This window comes from Lineus longissimus, chromosome 7, assembly GCF_910592395.1.
Source record: "Lineus longissimus chromosome 7, tnLinLong1.2, whole genome shotgun sequence".
Lineage (NCBI taxonomy): Eukaryota > Metazoa > Nemertea > Pilidiophora > Heteronemertea > Lineidae > Lineus > Lineus longissimus.
In genome coordinates, this window is record NC_088314.1 from 1,991,136 (window position 1) to 2,010,815 (window position 19,680).

General features: G+C 41.2%; 3 protein-coding genes across 4 annotated transcripts in view; 1 reads left to right on the forward strand and 2 right to left on the reverse strand.

The window, feature by feature from the left end:
• The window catches only part of LOC135490667 (TBC1 domain family member 30-like), a 28,295-nt gene extending 18,959 nt beyond the window's left edge, over window positions 1–9,336 (reverse strand). For both annotated transcript variants that reach the window (XM_064775989.1, XM_064775988.1), the window contains exons 1-2: window positions 8,766–9,336; window positions 1,769–1,933 (exon numbers count right to left, since the gene is read on the reverse strand). In XM_064775989.1, coding sequence (XP_064632059.1) covers window positions 1,769–1,933; window positions 8,766–9,303 — 703 coding nt within the window. In that variant the 5' untranslated portion in view covers window positions 9,304–9,336. The remainder of the gene's footprint in view (window positions 1–1,768; window positions 1,934–8,765) is intronic.
• Window positions 9,337–12,011: 2,675 nt separating this feature from the next.
• On the reverse strand, window positions 12,012–13,669 carry LOC135491403 (NOP protein chaperone 1-like). Its single transcript, XM_064777249.1, has 4 exons — window positions 13,519–13,669; window positions 12,905–12,979; window positions 12,550–12,683; window positions 12,012–12,351 (listed from the first exon to the last, which is right to left on the reverse strand). The coding sequence occupies exons 1-4, from the start codon at window positions 13,583–13,585 to the stop codon at window positions 12,109–12,111; spliced, it is 519 nt and encodes a 172-aa protein (XP_064633319.1). The 5' UTR covers window positions 13,586–13,669; the 3' UTR covers window positions 12,012–12,108.
• A 223-nt stretch (window positions 13,670–13,892) lies between these two features.
• Window positions 13,893–19,609, forward strand: LOC135491242 (uncharacterized). Its single transcript, XM_064776977.1, has 6 exons — window positions 13,893–14,070; window positions 14,226–14,947; window positions 15,492–15,636; window positions 15,973–17,365; window positions 17,729–17,963; window positions 18,283–19,609. Exons 2-6 carry the CDS (start codon window positions 14,285–14,287, stop codon window positions 18,700–18,702), a joined length of 2,856 nt encoding a protein of 951 aa, XP_064633047.1. The 5' UTR covers window positions 13,893–14,070; window positions 14,226–14,284; the 3' UTR covers window positions 18,703–19,609.
• Window positions 19,610–19,680: the final 71 nt, after the last annotated feature.

Here is a 19,680-nt window from a genome sequence, read left to right on the forward strand (position 1 = left end):
AAACAGGTACATCTATGAAACAACATGGTCTGGTTATCCACCACTGAGACTTCAACGTAAAGTTGTCGTTGATCAAGTCTAAGGACCTAAATGAAGGCATTTGGTCAAACTCAACGGCAAGTTGTTGGCATGCAATTGTATTGAACTACTTGGCCCTGCAATGTACAACTGACACGTACAACATCAACAGAACCGAAAGGAAAAATGAACGACGTGATGAACAGCAACATCAAAACTTTCTAAATTTGGTATGAGCAATAGCAACATCGACATGCCATTATTCAATACTTACAAAGCGGAAGCTTAGCCAACCTGGTCCAAGAAGCAAAAGGCAGAGAGAGGTTAAAGGTCACATGCATGTTCTCACGTAAATATTAGCACGAATTACCATAAATCTCAACTAAGGTTAGAAGAAATAAGTATGAATGCAAGACATACAGGGCAACAAGATAAAAGATAGGTTTTTCATCAACAAGTTTCTCCATAGCAGCTTTGTTCGTTTTTGCATCTTGACTTATGAAGCCCTACAGCCCACAAGACCACTTGCTGGTGGACAGTAATAAGTGGACGGTCTTATGTCTGACCTGTTTGATAGGATATGGACTGAAGATGAACGTTTCTTTGCGGCAAATTTTTCGAGGTGACACACTACCCCGGTCAGTCTCAATGACCAAGAGGTGATAATACTATGACTAGTGATAACATGCAAGTAAATACGGTCATTTCCACAAAGGAAACAACCCGTTTCAGGCCTCTCCATTCCATGGACACCACTAAACCCTGTATTTTTTCTTCATAATTTGGGGACATTTCGCGCCAATAAGGTTTTTTTTGCCAATAGCCTTACATTAACCCCATCAGTGATAGCAATTTAAGGTATTTAGAAGCAGAATAGGCCATTTTAAGCTGCAGAAAATGCTTCAGAGGGGGTCATATACCCCTAAAAAGAAATTTTAAAAAAAATTGTTTTTTTTTTTTAGTCCCTCCCCTATTTTGGGCATAATGCCCTTTCACTACGCCATTAAACGGCCCAAGAAGCATGCAATGGAGAGGCCTGGGTTTACACAATAGACAAGTATTTACATGCACATAAAATCTATTGAATGTTCAAAAATTGATTAAATAAATATCCAAAATGTTAATTTGATTGGCAATTATGCTTTGAAAATGGCAGGCAGTTATTCAAACACCTGCAACGTGGCCAGTGCAGGTCAATTTGACTGGTAACGTACACGTATAGTTAACATAAATCATAAAAACAATCTGTCATCGTATCATTAACTTGACACTTTCATCGGTTTTATGTGACCTGCATTGTGTAATGATGTATGCGGTGCCTCGGAAAGGACATTTTTTTTGCAATGACGAAGTGTTTTTTTATTCTCAGGCGCCTGAGTTACGAAATGACGAAGTTTTTTTTTTTATCTCAGGTGCCTGACTTATAACTTAGTCACCTGACTTAGTAACTCAGGCGCCTGAGACGAAGTTTTTTTAAATCTCAGGCGCCTGACTTATAACTCAGTCATCTGACTTAGTAACTCAGGCGCCTGAGATTTAAAAAAAACTTCGTCGTTTCGTTAGTCAGGCGCCTGAGTTACTAAGCCAGGTGACTGAGTTATAAGACAGGGGCCTGAGATAAAAAACCAACTTCGTCACTGAATAAAAACATCACCATGTCCTTTCCCAGCCACCGTAGATGTATGCATGGCTGTCACAGTTAAATTTTGCGGTTTAACCAAGTAATTTGCAAGAAATTAAAGAAACTTACGTCTCTTGAGCGAAGAAGCCTGCAGCACGGCAGTTATGAGATCACAGTTTTTATGCATGCGGGCAAGTCGGCGGTCCCTTCGCTTGAGCTGACGGACGAGGCGGGCGGAGGCCAGGGAGACCGTCTGCTTCATCTCGGTGACCATCTTCTTCAGGTCTGGAATGTCTGAAGGAAAACAAAGATTACGGTTAGTAAAACAGCAAGCAAACTCAGCAAATTGTGGAGTAGGCTGCTGGTGGTAGGGGGCAGGAAAGGAAGGTTTCTTACTTTCCTGCCTCAACCATGGTGTTTCAGTCGACACATCATCACTACGGGTATCTGGGGAATGTCAGAACATGAGAGCATCAAGATAAAACAGTTGCATCAGCCCATCTCTAGAGGCAAGTTCTTGTCCGGAATTCTAATGTCGTAGTCAAGGACAGATCACAGGAAACTTGAACTTGCATTTTGGGATTAAAAACCTGATGGTCCCATCCTTGCTTCTACTACAATTAAAGATCGTTCATTAGTTTGAATGCCAAACCGGGAAGAAACTCGCAAAAACGACCGGCGGAAACGAGAGCTAACCCCGAAGAAGGAGTTCGCCTTGATAAAGATATAAAATTCGGCCAGAAAGCTCGATCTTACAAGAACGTCTTGAGTGGACTCGGACTGGAGAAATGTTGTTTTGAATGTCCTTTGAAATTGCGAATCAAGAAGAATGGTGATGGTTTTAAACTTGGGTTTTAAACGACCAGCGTCCTTTCCCGGACGTTGCATTTTAGTTCCTGCCTTCATCCGAGATCTCGCTGCTGGTAACGAGGATCCGACTCCGCCATGACGTGTTGTCGTAGACACATTAGATTCCACCATCCTTTCATCTCAGGCCATCAGGACAGCTTTGTCAATATTTGGTTGAAGGTTGAAGGCATCGTCCTATTTATGAGCTGGTATGGTGTGTAAATTGCAGGTACGGTTGGAACGATGAATCTGTAATTCGCCAACAAGTGTATATATTGCTCGCCGAAGACCAAATGATGTATTTGGCGGGTTAACCTGAATGTTCCAGAAAAACCGTTGTGCTTTTCCTTCCAAAGGACATTCTACCATCACATGTACAAGTGTCTGTATGCTTTTGGCTGGTTTTTGTTGGAAAGTTTGGCCTTGTTGAAATAAGCTGTACCATCGTTTGGGTCACCCTGTTTATACGACATGTGTTTTAGAGGGGCCCATCGTGCATTCAATTCGGCCACTCTCAGCACCTCAAGGGCCTGTGTGTACAACGCCAGAGTCAAAACAACGACATATGTTTTGGAGTGGGCAGTCATACAATTATAGTCCTTTCGGGTAAGGTTTCATTGGAGGCCTACCTCCGCTTTTGTCTCCAATTTCTTCCCCTACACATTTGTGGCACATGCTAATGTGACGATATGAATTTCATCGCGATAACATGAGATGAAATCGATGATCTGTATACAAATCATCTGAAACACGTGTTGCGCCATCATTCGTACTACAGAACCGTTTAAATGTCCAACTATGCGAAATTTTCATTGTGTAGATTCGCTGTTCAGAGTTTTTTGTGGTTTGCATCTGACGCGCCATTGTGGCAGCAGAATGCCTTAACGACATGCAACAGGTCTGGACCATGGCTGCTGGTCGAAATGATGGAGGATAATTGAATTTTGTTGCAAGACACTGTTACAAAATGTGCTTTTAAAAAACGTTTGTTTTGTGTTACAATGAAAATTCGTCTTGTTGTGACGCCAAGCTTCGACCTGGGGAAAACTTACAGCTCCAGTCACCGAACCCAGTAAGCCTCTTCTATGGACATTCCACTTCAGATAACTTCTCCTCAGGTCTCTAATTTCCTCTGTCGAGGAGAAGTTGATGAATTCACGTCGTAAGAATATTTGGTTCGACTCGATATTGCAGCTAGGCACCACTTTGTTAAGCTAAAGTCATTAGATGAAGGTGATAATAACAGCCGGGTTAGCCCAGCGTCCAGCTTAGCTAAAAGAGGTTGGCATTGCTCTCACTTGGCAATAAAAGACAGTTCCAAGCTGAAAAGACCGACAGTTTTAGCAATGTTACCCTGTTCAGTGTTTTTTTTTGGATGAAATCAGTTGACAAACCAGTGCAAAAGCATCTTGTTTTGACCAAAGTAGTTTCCTTTAGATTGATTTCTTGGCGACTTTACTAAATGTGGATAAGACCAGAGTATCACAAGAAACCAAAATTAGATGAAAAAACTTGGTCTCTATCTGTAACTGCTTTTGCACTTCCATGTACGTGGCCAAATCCTCGTTCCTCAAGTAAAGACTTCGCATTACTTAACAGTAGGCCTACCTGACACATTACGCTTCGGGTGGAAGGCATTTGATAAAATATTGTGAATTATAATAGACTACTGATGGATCATGCTGCCGGGCCAGCTGCTACAATATCTAAGACAATCTGTTACATCTTTCACCAGTGCATAACGACTTTACATCTACATGTATGTTACCGTGACGTATGCAGAGGAGAGATGAGCGACAGTCTCGTAAGAATAAAAAGCATGTCAAAAAGCCAAGTCGCTAGTCAAAGAACTGTCATTTTAAAGGGAGACTTATTCATATGAATCAGAAACCCTCAGATAAAAACAGCCATATAATTAAGCTGTCCCAGGGCACAAAAATGATTTTAATTATTTATTGAGTCAATAATGGCCATATAACCCACCAGGTTCTTTTTCTATTACTGAATATGTTACTGTAACTGTGATAATCACACAAAACTAATTAAACTTAACCAATTTTGTTTCCATTGGGCTCCACGGAATGATATGTCTGGGAACCTATTGCTCGGCAAGAGAGTCAAGTTAAATTCGCTCATTGGATGCTTGCCCAAGCCTGTATAGTTATCACACAGTGTTCCAAATGGGTCATCCATCCAACAGTTGTTTTATCTATCACATTGCCATAAGCCCATCACTGGTATCTCATTATTCTAACGACTAAATGGTGAATATGTGGTTTCACCTGCTGAAAGCACCACACTGATGTTAAAATCAACTTTAATCACCAACATAAAACCATGTGAACTTACACAAACGTGTAAGTGGAGTTCATTTCACTTGGCCGGGAGGAGTATGGGATTTTCATTGGCTAACAGCTGATGGCCTGATCACGAGAGTTTATAGACCAAGCGGAGGATTAACACCAACTAACAAAGTCCATGAAATTGATTCATTGTTCCAATAAGATTTATTCTTTGAAAAGATACTACATGTATAATCCAACAAGGCTGTTGAAGAGTATTGTTCTCACAAGAATAAATTCTTTAAATTCTTGCAGGAAACTTCACTAAGATTCTAACGAACTTTCTGATGCATTACACCAGAACCCAATTCCGATGTACTACAACATTGATGTTGAATGATGGTGCAACGTTCTAAACCAAGAAATCAAGACTTAGAAAGCAATGCACAGTGCAATACCTTATGAAAAAACCAAAACATGTACTGTATGTACATGTACATGTATATATCTAAAGCGACAACGCGGGTTGCTTTAGAGGTTAATTGAGTGTGAACTACACCAGATGTTGTAACAATGATATCAGGAGATGGATATCACCCCATGTTCTGGTCTAGATCAAAGCGTGCGCCTACCAATCTCAATAATTCCGCAATTTCAAGGCTAGGTATGCCAACAGATATGATATATGTACTTCAATTGTGCTCAATTCGATTCTTTCAAGAGATACATTTCAAATTTTAATAGGAACATCCATCAATGGATGTATCGATCACCAGTACGCCCTTAACGAATTAATCTCTCCTTAATCCGTCATCGAATACAGACAAGGACCAAAACCCACCCGGTGAACGCTGAGGTGCTGTCTGTACATTGTATACTGATAGTGATAGCAATTGATCCTGGCATTTCCATTTGTTCGTAGTGCTCGATTATCAATAGCATTTCGAAATACAACACCTGTTTCGCTGACCGATATATGAACTTTTTAAGATTTTTTGGGAATATTCAGTCGACGCCATGGTATTAGATATACCATACATGTTGCGTTTTGAATCAGAATGTACATTTTGTCGATTTCTGATATTGTAATATGTCGATCTATGACTTTGATAGCTAGAAAGAGATGATTATGTCTTTATATAGGCCTACGTTACATGTATTACACCAAAGAAGCAATCCGATGCTATAACATCAAGGCCTTAGAATTTGAAAAGATTAGCCGTTTTGTGTTCGAGTAGTTCCTATCTGACCTTTCTTATTTGAAGATGGTGGATTTTTTTCAGCCCGTTGAACTGTTTAAGCTGAGTGGGTGTTTATCCATATGCTGCATGTCAGTGCATTCTTCTTTATATTGATCAGGTACAGAGACATAGACGAGTCGATTGAAATCCATCACCCTTTGTGTTTTATGTATTCCACAAATGGTACATACACCAAGAAGGCGATTTTAATGCATAACACCAAGAAAGCAATATGGTGTTAAGCAATTGTTGTAATGTCGTACATCAAGAAAGCAATCTGGTGTTGTACATGTACTGTTACACCAAAAAGGCGATTCATACTACAAATCAATACTTTGGGATAATCCCACTTACAACCCAGAAGAGTTGACATAGCTATTGGCCAAAATGAACTCGCTTTATATATGTCAATGTATAGACACCTTCGTTTTTTCCAATCACCTGTGTGTTGAAGGAATCACATGTATTATTCTTTGTTGACCAATCTTATAAGACGATAGATTCGTGTGAATAGGCCTTCTTATAGAACGGACGAACTGGCCAAGAGTAGCTTAAGCCCATCTTATGGAATACACCGGGAAAGCAATAAAATGTCGTTCAATCGAATACACCGAAAAATTGATGATATGCATTATATACACCAAAAAAGCAATGTTCCAATGTTCTACAGCCAGAAGGTAATATGAGGTTATGCCCAGGGAAGCCATATGTTTCAAGAAAGCCATCTGATCTATAGTGTTTTCACGGTCGGTCATGTTGGAGGGAGAACAATGATTTGTCCTGCCTGCCTGTCATGGTCATTGGTCTTGCTTTCTTTTGTCTGTCCCACCAGCAGAGCAGGTTATGACGTCACGTGAAACCAATCGATACAAAGAAAGCAATCTGATGAATGTGAAGTTTTTATAGATATAATATCGTTGTTTAGATAGTGTAACGTATTCTCGCGTTGGAATGTACAACACCACCAATACAATCTTTTGATGTGACACAATAGGCCTACACCAATAAAGCAATTGTTAGGCAAGTGGTGATCATGATGTCGTATTCGTGATCAGTACGTTTCATGGTATGGGTTTTTATCTAATTCTTGGACTCTCTCCTTTGGTTACCTGTTACACTAGATTGCGTTTTGGTCAATAATTTCATTTCATTGATGGTCAAGGCTTGACTGAGTCGCCATGTTGAAAAGCACTACAGAAATTGCTCACTTTCCAATGTACTGTATAGACAGAATAAATGGCCAACTGGGACAACCTCAGACAACAAGCGGGCAATAATATTATTCTCTACGTGTAGACATGCACATTGTACGACGCTTCATTGGAAAATAGGTTGAATCATTTTTGTTGGCAATGATATTGCTCTGAATGATGAATGTATGCACACATGTGCAAATCCCGATTGGAATACAATGCATAAACATGATACCAGCATGTAGATGAATCATATGCCTATGGATGAAAGCTGACACATAGGCCCCTATATGATCGGGACTAGGACACCAAAGCAATCTGATGTTGTTATGTATCAAGCCAAAAAAGGGATCTGTGATGTTATAACGGCCAATAAAAGGCAATCTTATCACGCCAAGAAAGCAATATGATGTTGCGACGTATCACACAACAATAACTTCATGTAATTGCTTGTATGACATCAAGAAAGCACTACTGTATTACCAACAGGAAGGAACAATATGGTGTTATGTATTACATCAATTGTTAATCCTACGCTGTAATGTATGGGCCACATCGTCAAAAAAGACATCGTTTTCAATTGAGTCGTTTTGGCAATGAGAACCAATAGAATGCTCTGGGAAATGGAACCTTGCAATATTCAAAAGGGAAACTCATGTCACTGTTGAACATCAGTACTTCTATCACACAAACCGAGATGTGTAAGTTGCGTGCAGTGCCCCATAAATTAGCAATTATTCTGATTATGGAGTTATTTGTATCCTGCAGTTTCACAGCAGCAATCCCTCGCGAAGCATCAAGTCAGTAATTGTATGATTGAGTGACTGGTGCAGTGATGGAACACACACACAATAGAATAAAACGGCCGATTCATAAATTTGAATCAAGGTCATCCAATATTTATTCGCAAATACACGTATCTATAGAATATAAACACTTCAATGTCCGATTCATAAATTTGAATCAAGGTTATCCAATATTTTTTGCAAATACATGTCTACGTTTTTTTCATTTTCATGTTTGAGTCAAGATTTTACACGTAAAGTGGAGCTTAGTTATTTTGGTTTGACGAACACACTGAGCGCTTAAACACATAGCATGTCCAATGCTTAGAATGATGAGACATCAATATTGTCATCATCCTGGACACCAGTGATTTTATGAAATCCGTGAAGACTGGACACCCATTATTAAATTCACTCGGCTTATTATGAATTTATAGTAGAGTCAGCGAGTTACTAGTGAACTGGAGGCGCGCGCTGGCGTACTACTACGTCAAGGACAACGACGGTTGGTGTTGAATAGCGTCTTTTGTTTCAAATTTGTCAGCCGAGTTATTCCAGAAAGTATAATTCAAGTCGCATCAACAAGGACAACAAAGAAATCAGCTTACAAACCGAAAATAAATATATAGATACAGACAAAAAAGCCAAGATCATAGGTCTTTGTTCCGCCGACTTTTCAGTTTTCGTCCGCTGAGGCAAAAAATATGTCGTCTGCTAAAACCAGCTGATATTCACACTGACCCAAATCGGGAGGCTGGAGAATAAAGATCTTTTACCTTTTGTTGAAAGGAATGATTCGTTGATGATAGTTCGGTCACACTCGCTGAGCTGGGAGTCATGACGACAGAAAAACGCCTCGGATGCTGTGCTGGAACACCCTTCGGTGAATGTGTCACTGTCAAAACTATCCCGTCCATACTGCCACCGATCATAGATATCAAATAATAAATTATCAACAATGGAATTCTGGCGTTTCATGCGACTAATTCTCTCCCTGTACGTCTCCCTAGACGTAGAAGCAGGGACCCCGTCATACTTTCTGGAGTTTGCCAAATCCCCGCCACTGTTGCTCCGTCGGTGTCCTTTACTGGCTCCAGAAGCAGACGTTATTTCACTGTGCACTCCTATCAGGGGATTCCCCGTCTCTCGCCGGGCCAACCCCTGTCCTGACACACTCCCATCGTGTCCCTGGCTGTTCCTCTCACTCACATTATCCGCGTTGTCCACATTGAAAAATAAGTCATCGTCCGAGTCCGAGTTGGATCCTATTCGTCTGCGAACTTGGTGCTGCCTACTCCTTCTGTGGGTCGCCATATTGCCATGCTGGCTGTGTTTACTGCTGGCGAAGCATTAACATAATCTAGGCGACACCTGTTGCGCCTAAGTTCGCTTCATTCAATATCAAAATAATGGGGACAAATTACGTATTGCAGATAGGCCTAGGCAGATTTATCAATAAACGCGGGGAATTGAAATCATGAAATAGGCCTCGCGAGTGATGTCACAACTCACGATCGGACAGAACGATGGTGTCGATCGCGCCGTACCGGCATGGTTGTCCCCAGGTGTGGTGGCCGAAAGACAATCTTAGATATTGGTTAAATAGGCCCTTCTCTTTAGAAATTGTACTATGTCTCGTCTGCTTTGAAAATTTGATACTATCAGAGATCTATGATCATCGTTGGACAAAGTTCGGGGAAACAGAACCGCCGGTTTTACTCGTATGCGCAGTTTGCTAATGAGGCGAAAGTATCTTAATAAATATCTGCTACAAGTTAGTAGATCCGATCTGACCCGATCCCATCTTATTCTGATGCAAACGCCAGGAAGTCATATTTGGCGCCCACTGACTGAGCGCGCGCACTTTCAGCAACGCTCTGCCAGTGACGTTAGAGCAACAATGAGGCGTTTGGCCAGTACGCATTCTGATTCCGATTTGACTTCACTGATTGCTTGTCCTCTGCTGCTGCAAAAGGTCCGTAAAGTAAAAAAGCTTAAACCTTTCAGTAGAACCCAGATGCGCGGAGGTGCTCTGGTACCCATTGAAAAAAAACCTAGGTTGGGTTACGCGTTGGCGTGTGAGGCAAATTGCAAATTGCAAATTGCCGCCGGCAGTGGGGATCGAACCAGTGATCTCTTGAGCGCTTGTCCGCGACCCGTGCCACTACACTACCGCTGCTCCTTATGCTATGACAGCACAATCCCTGTCCTAGTCTTAATGGTCGTGACAACGGGTGGCTGTCCCCATCCGTGTCCGTTAATAGACAAAGGTTTTGTTGAGTCGACATCATAATGTCGTGGATTCATCTAACGTAAGCGTTTCGATGATGTTTGATTAAACTTTGTTTCAGGTTGTTCATGTCGACGGCCTGCGCATGGGTGGCAAGCTGAGTCGTTTGTTCGAGCAGAGGAAGTTGAGAACTGTAATGATAACATCAAAGACAGACCATAATCCCGTCAGATATGACATATCCCCACCGAAAATGGCAATCGGTGACCTCCCTCCACCAGATCCTGGGACAAATCAATCCGCCACCTCAGACATCAGCGATGTCCTCAGAAGGATTGTACGATCAATGAGTTCAAAAACATCGTCTGGTTCAGCATTCCTCGGAGGGCAGATGTCAAAGCCAGCAGACGACATACACCTTGGCCTGCTTGATGAGGTCGATTTGAATGAAGATGAAGAGGGAAGAAAGGAAGAGTTGATGTTCCTGACTTCCACGTTACACATTGAATGGACACCCGATGAGAATAAAACGACGTCGCCGTAGTGAATTATTGCAGTGTGTATGTTTATTTTATTTCCAGAAAATGACCCTTCCAAAACTATTTGAATCGCCCACTTCTGTTACATTTAATGTTTTGGTTTTAGGAATATCAATCATATCGGAGTCCCACGGTACACATGTCATGTGTCTGGTGTCCCTCTAGAATTGTCATGGTCTATGAGAGTGCTTTGGCCAAATGAGTAACAAAAAGGAAACATGTATGGAGAATGAGGAAGCCGCGCCCCATGACCGTTTGCGCAGTGGGCGGAGTACCATCGTCGAAAATCCGGAGTCAGCCGCATCCTCCTCCCCTCGCACACGTTACTGAAGCTCGGTCGTTTACAGTGCCATGTGCTGGTCTGAGGTTCAGGATGCCCCGACTGAAAAATGCACTACCACGGCCTCTTATTTCGTCATACAAAACAAGGCTTGTCACCTTTTTTCGCAAATGGCAGTGAATTGTCAAGTGGCTCCCCCCATGAATTACTGTGAACCCGATCAATCGCTGTTGAAAATCGTCGCGCGCGAAAGTGATGCACGCACCACAGAATACAAAGTGAACTTCTGTCAAGTTGGCCAGGAGCCGTCCCGGCGATGATTTTAAATAATCCTAGTACCGCATCATAGATAAAAATTTCAATTTAACTATGTTGTGTGCGGTACTTATTGCGATGTAAATTCATCTTGCAGACAACCAATATAACCGGTCTGAAGGGAAGGTCACAACCCGTCTTTACCCAGGCGATGTCAAACCCTTTCTTACCAATGTGATATCACAACCGGTCTTCATCAACCAACAACAGCCAAGGAGTCATAGTATTTACCTGGGTGATGTCGAACTCTACTTTCCCACGGTGATGTCACAACCTGTGTTTATAAACCAACATCATCTCTCTCAACTTGTCTCTGTTGTGAATGTCACATCTCACCAAGGTGAAGTCACAACCGTCTTCCTGAACTAGTATCACCGGTCTGAAGGGAAGGTCACGGCCGGTCTGTACCCAGGCAATGCCAAACCCCGACTTACCAAGGTGATGCCTCAACCGGTCTTTTGGTCTTAACACAGGTGATGTCAAAACCTGATCTTACCAAGGTGATGTCACAACATGTCTTTAAGCTTAATACAGCAAGACAACTGACATGTCACATGAATACACTAGTCATACTCTCTAGACATCTTACTATGCCCCTCGTGTAATACATATCTCTCCATCATTTCAACAATTCCATTCGACAACATGGGTACAGCTCTCCAATGAGACATCTTCAATGACCTTTATTCAGAAATAAGATACATTTTTGGAGGCAGGACTAAACATATTTATTATCCATTTAAAACTTTTCTCCTTCAGGTATTTTCACCACAATCTGTCACTTTATCGTTTTCTTCCAAAATCACTTCACTTTTTTCAGTCACATTAGGCGAAACCTCTTGGATCAAACATTTGGTTGGCGTTGTCTTTTTCCCAACTCTGAAATTGTCTTCAGTCACTTCACCAAAGCAGTTTTCACTATCTGAATCATCGTCATCTGATGATGAATCAGATCCGTCAGAGGAGTCAGATCCTTCCTGTAACACCATGGCCATATCCTGAAAGAAAGGGAAACTACTGCAATCAGTAACAGGAAAACAACCACTTGGAGAGGTTCCCCCTCTACCTAAAACTAAGGTTGGCTTTCTTAGCCTCTGGAGAATTCTCCAACATTTTACCTGTCAGTAACAAAACTCTGACATCAGATAAAGGAAACAGAAGTCTATTTCTTGATGATGGCATGACTTCACACTCACCATTTGAATGAGTGGACCTTCACCATCTTCTTCAGCTTCAATATCAAACTTGTTGGGGTCTGTTTTCAGCTCTTCTTGCATTATAACGTTGGCTTTTGCAATCATTGGAAGGAATGCTCTGACATCACCAATCACTGAAAGAGTGAAATGATACAGAAGCGGATATGAAAGCAAAAATGTTCTTGAAAAAACACAAAGAAAGCACTTTAACAGTGGATTCCAAAGCAGGTCAAAGAGTATGGCTGCAGCCAGAAGGAATCTTCGGGTATAGATAACCCACATTGCCACATGTTGAACTCACTGAGTTATGATTGGTTCAGCAGACATCATCAGTTTTGTCGGCCGGATCATTTACCTGAACTGGGTTTGGATCTGTAGGTCTGTGGTTTTTCTTTTGGTTTGGCATTTTTTGTGATCAAGTAAGGGTTCTCTGCAATAAACAATGATGAATAAACATCTGCAATGATACAACATGCGGATATGTTTCAAAGTTTCAGTCCCAACAAAAAAATGAGTTAGGGCTTCAGATTATCCAGAAGTTTGTCATCAAATAACAACCTCACAAATGATGTTTGAAATAAATTCTCACTTCTACCAGGTTCTTAGAGATATCTGATCTAAAATTTCCAAATCAGGCCCCCTATAAGGCCCCATCAAAAAAATATTGCCAGAATGATGAGAATCAGACAAGAGAGCCAAAGCATTAGCATGACCTGGAACTCGCCATTCGCATTGGAAGCAAATACTAGCCATTTTTTGTGAAATGGAGTATACGGACTTGAAAATTCATGTCCAGGTAAGGGCGCCGGGCGTGGGTGTTTTTACTTTGCACTTCATTTTTTTGTGACGCCATGTAGGTGTAGGCCTATACTGTAGCGGAATGACGAATGTACAGGGGGAAGCACAGGGGGAGTGTAGTTCAGTACAGGCAACATTCAAAACGGAGTCAACACAAGATGACAAACTAACCATGATTATATCCAAGGTTGAGGAGTTCTTTAGAACATTTACAATTGCCTTTGTTATCTTTAGCCATCTTTTCTGAAAGATTAAGCGTGTTTTTCTTGCTTTTTTATTATTTTCTTGAAGAAAATCGTGTTATCATGGGCGCAGACATATTGGAAATATAAGCTCAATACCAAAATACATCAATATTCGTTTACCTGTTTAATTCACTAAAAAAACTTAGCATCAAGATAATAAAGTGAAATATGATTCAGGTTTTTGCAAATTAATCGAAAATTTATCATATCAAAGCAGCAAATTTCTTATATTATATATTAATTTATTTGAAGTTAGAGAGTATTTTAAGCGCCCCCAACCGGCCCGGAGCTTCACCAATCTTATTTCCGGGTTGCCCGACATTTCATGATTTAGGGAAAAAGAATTTGTTCCAAAGTCATTTTCTGGACTATCTGAGGATAAAAAATAGTGACAGTCGTTTATTTACATGAAGAACAACCTGTCATTGCATATTTGTAGTTACCAGACTCTTTCCACGTTCACACTGCAAAAGATTTGGTACAGTTCGTCACTTTCGCTTTTTACTAATTATCGGGTGTCTCAAAAAATGCAATTCTCTTGTTAGTTTTTTCATTACTGACTTCTCTCACCGGTACCGATCGTCCGTAGGGTTAGCCAACATGCTTATCATTTCTTTGTTGTTCAAATTACAGCTGACATTAGGATGACAAAATAGGCCTACCTCATGAAGTTCTGAACAGAAGAAACAGACATGGCCGAGTCTATGGAAAATTACCTGCACAATGTAGTTCAGCACCACAAAGACTGGCTTGCATGTACAAGGCGACTGTGTCAAGAGGCAGACGCAGTCCTAGAGACATTTCGAAGCAGTGTCGTTGAAACCGGTCATGATGGAGAGCCTTCGATAGACCCTTACTGCTTTCCATCTGAGAAAGAAAAAGAACAGATCGATAAAATTCTGGGGAACAAAGCTGCCATTGTTGTAACTGGAAGGACGAATAGCGGCAAAAGCAGTATATTGAACACTATTTTTAGGACTCGTATTCTTCCAGTGTCCGAAAATCCATGTACAGCTCGGGTTGTGAGGTTGAAATACAGTGAAAGACAATACCAAAGGTTGATAAGTCGACATGGTACCGAGGTTGAAAATGTTGATGTGAATACAATGAAAGAGATACGCGATAGTTCTTTCATCAAGATGGATGATGATGCAAGGAGGAATAAGGAGTCTGCTGCGATGGTGGTCGAGGTTGGCTTGAAGCACGAGTTACTACAAAGTGGTATCGAGGTGTTAGATTCGCCTGGAAAGAGTGAGAACCCCATTCTTGATGAGGTTGTGGATCGTCTGCTTCAGTCTGGCCAGATTCCACTTGTCGTCTATGTGATAGATGGACGCTGTGGTCTGCTCTTGGCGGTGAGAACATTACTGCATGTTCAGTACATGTACCGTCCTCGGTGAACATCAAGTCATAATGGCTCATTTTGGAACTTTGGAAAAATTTTACGCTTTTAAATAGATTATTTCAATGCTGCTCTTTGAGAACATCTTTCATTTTAACTTTGAAATCAATCATTATTAAATACACATATTTGAAATTTGTCACTCAATTTAACCCTCCTTTACTTAGTGAGGCACTGACTTCGAATACAACACACTTGAAAATCCAATGTGCTGTCTACCCTCAGTTCAATTTGGAAAACCCAGAAAGCATATCATGTTCTGTGATTGGCTATTGCCTCATTAAATTCAAAAGTCAAAAGCATGAGTCACATAACGTCATAAGTAGACAATGACCTAGATATAAATGCTCTCTGTAAATGTACAAAGATAAGTCCCCACATGAGGTGCTCGTAATTTCAGAGAGTAGAATTAACTCCCTATGGCATATCTTTTTTTGATGTAAAAAATAGTTGTAGTTTGAACTTGCACCTACATCTTTAATATTTTTCCTTCACAGGACATTGATAACATTGATGCCATCCAGTCAAAACTTCCAAACTGCACAATCATGTATGTCTGTAACAAATGTGACGATGATGATATTGCAAGGAGCTTTGACAGAGAATCTGATTGTGAAGAGTCTGATGATGATGATGGAGAAGGTAATTATCTGTTTATTGTCTGTTGTGTGTAATTGGGGCATCTGAGTTGCTTATAGACAGTTGTTGCTAGCCTATTGAATTGAAACTTTAACGCAGGTAGGTGTACCCCGTGGTCAAATGGTTTGGTGTACCCTGTGGTCTGACTCAAAGAAGTATTCACACTCGGGAAAACCGAAATGAAATTGGTGCCCAGCTGCATTGCGCAAGGGTGTGGTAAAGTATATGCGACGACAAACCACAGGGGCCTGGAAAACCAGCTCCATATATCAAACTTATTACATTGTAGTTTGTATGCAGTCAAACTTTTTATTATCTGTCTTGCCATGTTTTCTTCAGGTCGTCGGATGACTGTCGAAGCAATGAAAAACCGAACGTTCAACCAGCTCCAGCAGAGAGGATTCATCCCAAAGGAAGAAGTCAGGGAGTCCTGTAAATGCTTCCACGGTCTTTCTGCAAATTCGGCGATGTGGGGCTACAGAAAAAAAAAACAGAAGGAGGAATTTGCAAGATATGTCAAAGACTTTGAGGCGTTTGAGAGAAATCTTGTCGATGTCCTTTTTTCAGTGCTGCAGAGAGACATCTCTAAGATAATCAACATCGTGATGAACAATCTTGCTACTTGTAGTACGATATTTGATTGGGCGATCCTTGGTAAAGGTGGGGCAGAAGATTCAGACCAGCTATTGTCTGTGGTGGAGGAAGCGAAGCGTGTCGGCAAATGGTGGTATGATGAATTGCGCAATGTTATGAACGAACATGACATAGCGGCTCATATGAACTTTGCTATGGACTTGATTGAGCGAGACTTGGTTAAAGAAATCCCCTCATTCACTGAGGATGGCCGCCCCGTCGCCGACAGAGAAGTAGATGTACAGTTCCTGGAGTTGAAATCGCGCTTGGACGAGCTAGGGTTCAATGCTGAGGAAATGGCTCGGAAGGGAACATTTTGTCATGCCATGCGGAAGATGTTTTCAAGCTATTTGTTTAATACATTCAAAGTGACATTGGAGATTCGTTATAAAACCAAAATGGACACCTTGGCATCAGAGTTGGTGAACATCATGTTCTCAATTGCGCCTTCTTTGAGAAATATGTTGAAGCGTTCATACCGTGTTAGACCGTCCATGATGTTCGACTGTGATCAGTTACTTGGTTGTACAAATCTTTTGTTTGACGTCCTGCAGACCATATTAGATGCAGCACGTATAACCCTGCGCCAAAAGATTGATGATGTCTGTGATAATGACAGCATCATGTACATTTTGATGGCCGACAATCAGCACTTCAGCGCGGAGTGGTGCGAAATATTTGCAAGGTCGCTTGTCAAATCTCTGGATGTGCCTGCATTAGTGCTGGCAATCCAGGATGCTGCGTTGGAACAGATAACAGGAATGTTTTCAAACTTTACCTCCTCGCTGACTATGATTACTTCGATAAGTAACGAAGTCAAGTATCAAGAAGAGAGTGTCCTGATGAGTAGAAAGTCTGTGTTCATGGGTCACTACATGCTGTGTCAAGCCCAAGCTTATGGTATTGAGACTTGCATGCGATACCCAAACCTTCAGTCGATGTACGCTGAAAGAATTGCAGTGAGTCAGAGTGGCTTTCCTATTCGTGCCTGTAAGATGGAGTTTTGCAATGGAAATGGCTCAAACATAGCTGTGAAGGTTGTCCATGGTGAAGATAGAAGCAGCAGGCTCTTGCATTTGAGGCAACTGCTCAGAACAAGGTATTGCATATTTCTCTCTCGGGAGAATATACAACAGAGTCCTGGCATCTACCTTGAGCTGAGAATAACGAGCCCTATCATTTCCCTCTAAGTTGAATCCAAGATGGCTGCAAGCTAGGCTGGTGGACGCTTGTACATTTCAGATAACAGTTCTCGCATCTTCCACACAAATGTCATGAAATGTTCAGGAATTGTGGAAAAAGCCCTGTTTGTTACGTTAATGAATATTAGATTTGATTTTGATGTCTAAACCAGGTGGATGCTGTTTTCGATGACTCAAAGTGTCTCTGAAGCAGCTAGTCAGTTTTTTGCAACTTTCCTTTGAAAATGTATATGTTCTAAGTTTGTCGGGGAATTTTTCAGCGAGATTCAGCAGCATCAGAACCTGTTGATGCTTCACGGATGGATTCTACCCTCGGCAGACTGTAGACTTGTCATCATGGAACGAGCTCAGATGAACCTTGTTGATGCAATGCATGCAGGTCAAGTCTATATCCAGCGGCTCATGTTTGGAGTTCAGATAGGGAGAGCACTCCTCCATCTTGTTGACCAGAAGCCACCTTACTACTTCATGGACCTGAAACCCAGGAATATACTTGTAAGTTTTCATAAAATGTTACATTTGGTGGACATTGAGTCAGTTGTTGTCTGTACCAGTAACGCTTTGGGAAACAAGTTCCTTACCATAAACACTACTGGAATATGGCAGTCATTTCTTACAAGCCAAATAACTCGGGGTTAACTCCAAGCAGACCTAAAAACAGTTTGGTAAAACAAGATATATGTCAAAAGTTCGGTTTAGCGTCATTTCAAGGTATCCTTGCTCAGAATCCTTTAGCATGCTGGGTTCTTCCATACGAGAAACATGTCTACTGTTACTATTAACTGTCACTTAAAATATCTTTTGTAACTTTTAGATTGGCCAGGATGGACAGGCGAAAATCAACACATGCAAGTTAGAGAGTCATTTCAAAGAAACTGCTGAGATCATGGTTCCATTCCATGTGTCACCGCAGTTACATTCTGCCCTGCAGCGTGGAGAAACCTCCATCCACCCATCGAATCAGATCTATGCCTACGGAACCTTGCTGTGGATCTTGGCGCATGGACATGTTGAAGCACCATCAGTGTTCCGTTTCTGCAATAACGTGGAAGAAGTTCAATTGAAGATATCAAATGGAGTCCTTCCGAATAAGTTGGTGAATATCCCTGCGGATCATTGGCAAATCATTGAAAAATGCTTGAAGGACTATGAGAACCTTTTGTTGTCAGATATCGTTGATGAGTTAGATCAGATTGTTATCGTTGCTGAACGTAATGAAAGATTGGGACGTTGAGACTGTACATGTAGTAGATGGCTTGAGGTTCACAACACTTCTGTACATTTTGCCTGTGCATTGTGTATTTGATTCAGGCTGATCATCTCGTGTTGTATCCATGTCTGTTCGTTTGGCCATACCTTACCCTGGTGCTAGTGGCTCACAGTGTGCCTATAAATGAGACCCACCGTAAAGAATCAATTGAACTGATCGACATTTTGTACATGATCGGTGTCATCGACTTGTAAAGTATATTTACAAATAAGGGTAAAAACGTACCTTTTGTGACTGTTTAATGTGTATACTGGTGCTGTAGGTCAGCTCCCATGATAAGGAACTGTGCCATAGCTTATATATCACCTTATTATCAGTTTCATACTTCACCATTTTGATAATCGATTATGCACTTTATCATATACTGAGACATCATATTGTCTTCTCAAGTTAACATGCGAGACAAAAGATTGGCAGAAATCATACCAAATCCTTGATTATTTGACACTATCTATTGATACCTCCTGGTGGCATTGGTAGCCTCACCAAACATTTCCTGGCAGGAGCTGTCTATATCTTAAAACCCCTCATACTGCCTTGAAAGCTCCACCCTCTTGTGGTTTGGTTAGACAACCAATACCTTCAGTTCTGTATCAAGTCCTTAATTAAAGGATTTCTTCCACTTTCTTGGTGCTTTGAGGCAAGAGGCTGTTTAATGCCATTTCTCCGGTTATGGGGCCATAATGAAGTAGATTATAAATTCCTTTCAAGCCTGTGGGAAAATATCCATTTTGTGCAGACAGAGCTTTTTTCCTATCTCTAGACAGTAAAATATTTTGTAAGACGTTTGAAATGTGCTCCGAGATTGAATTTCTGAAGATTGTACAATGTATATTGGAAGATAGTAAATAAAGGTGCTGTACATTGCTAATTACTGCATTCGTGTTATCTATATATCGTTGCAAAAGCCAGCTTCTTTGATACAGGAGGATGGATGGCAGT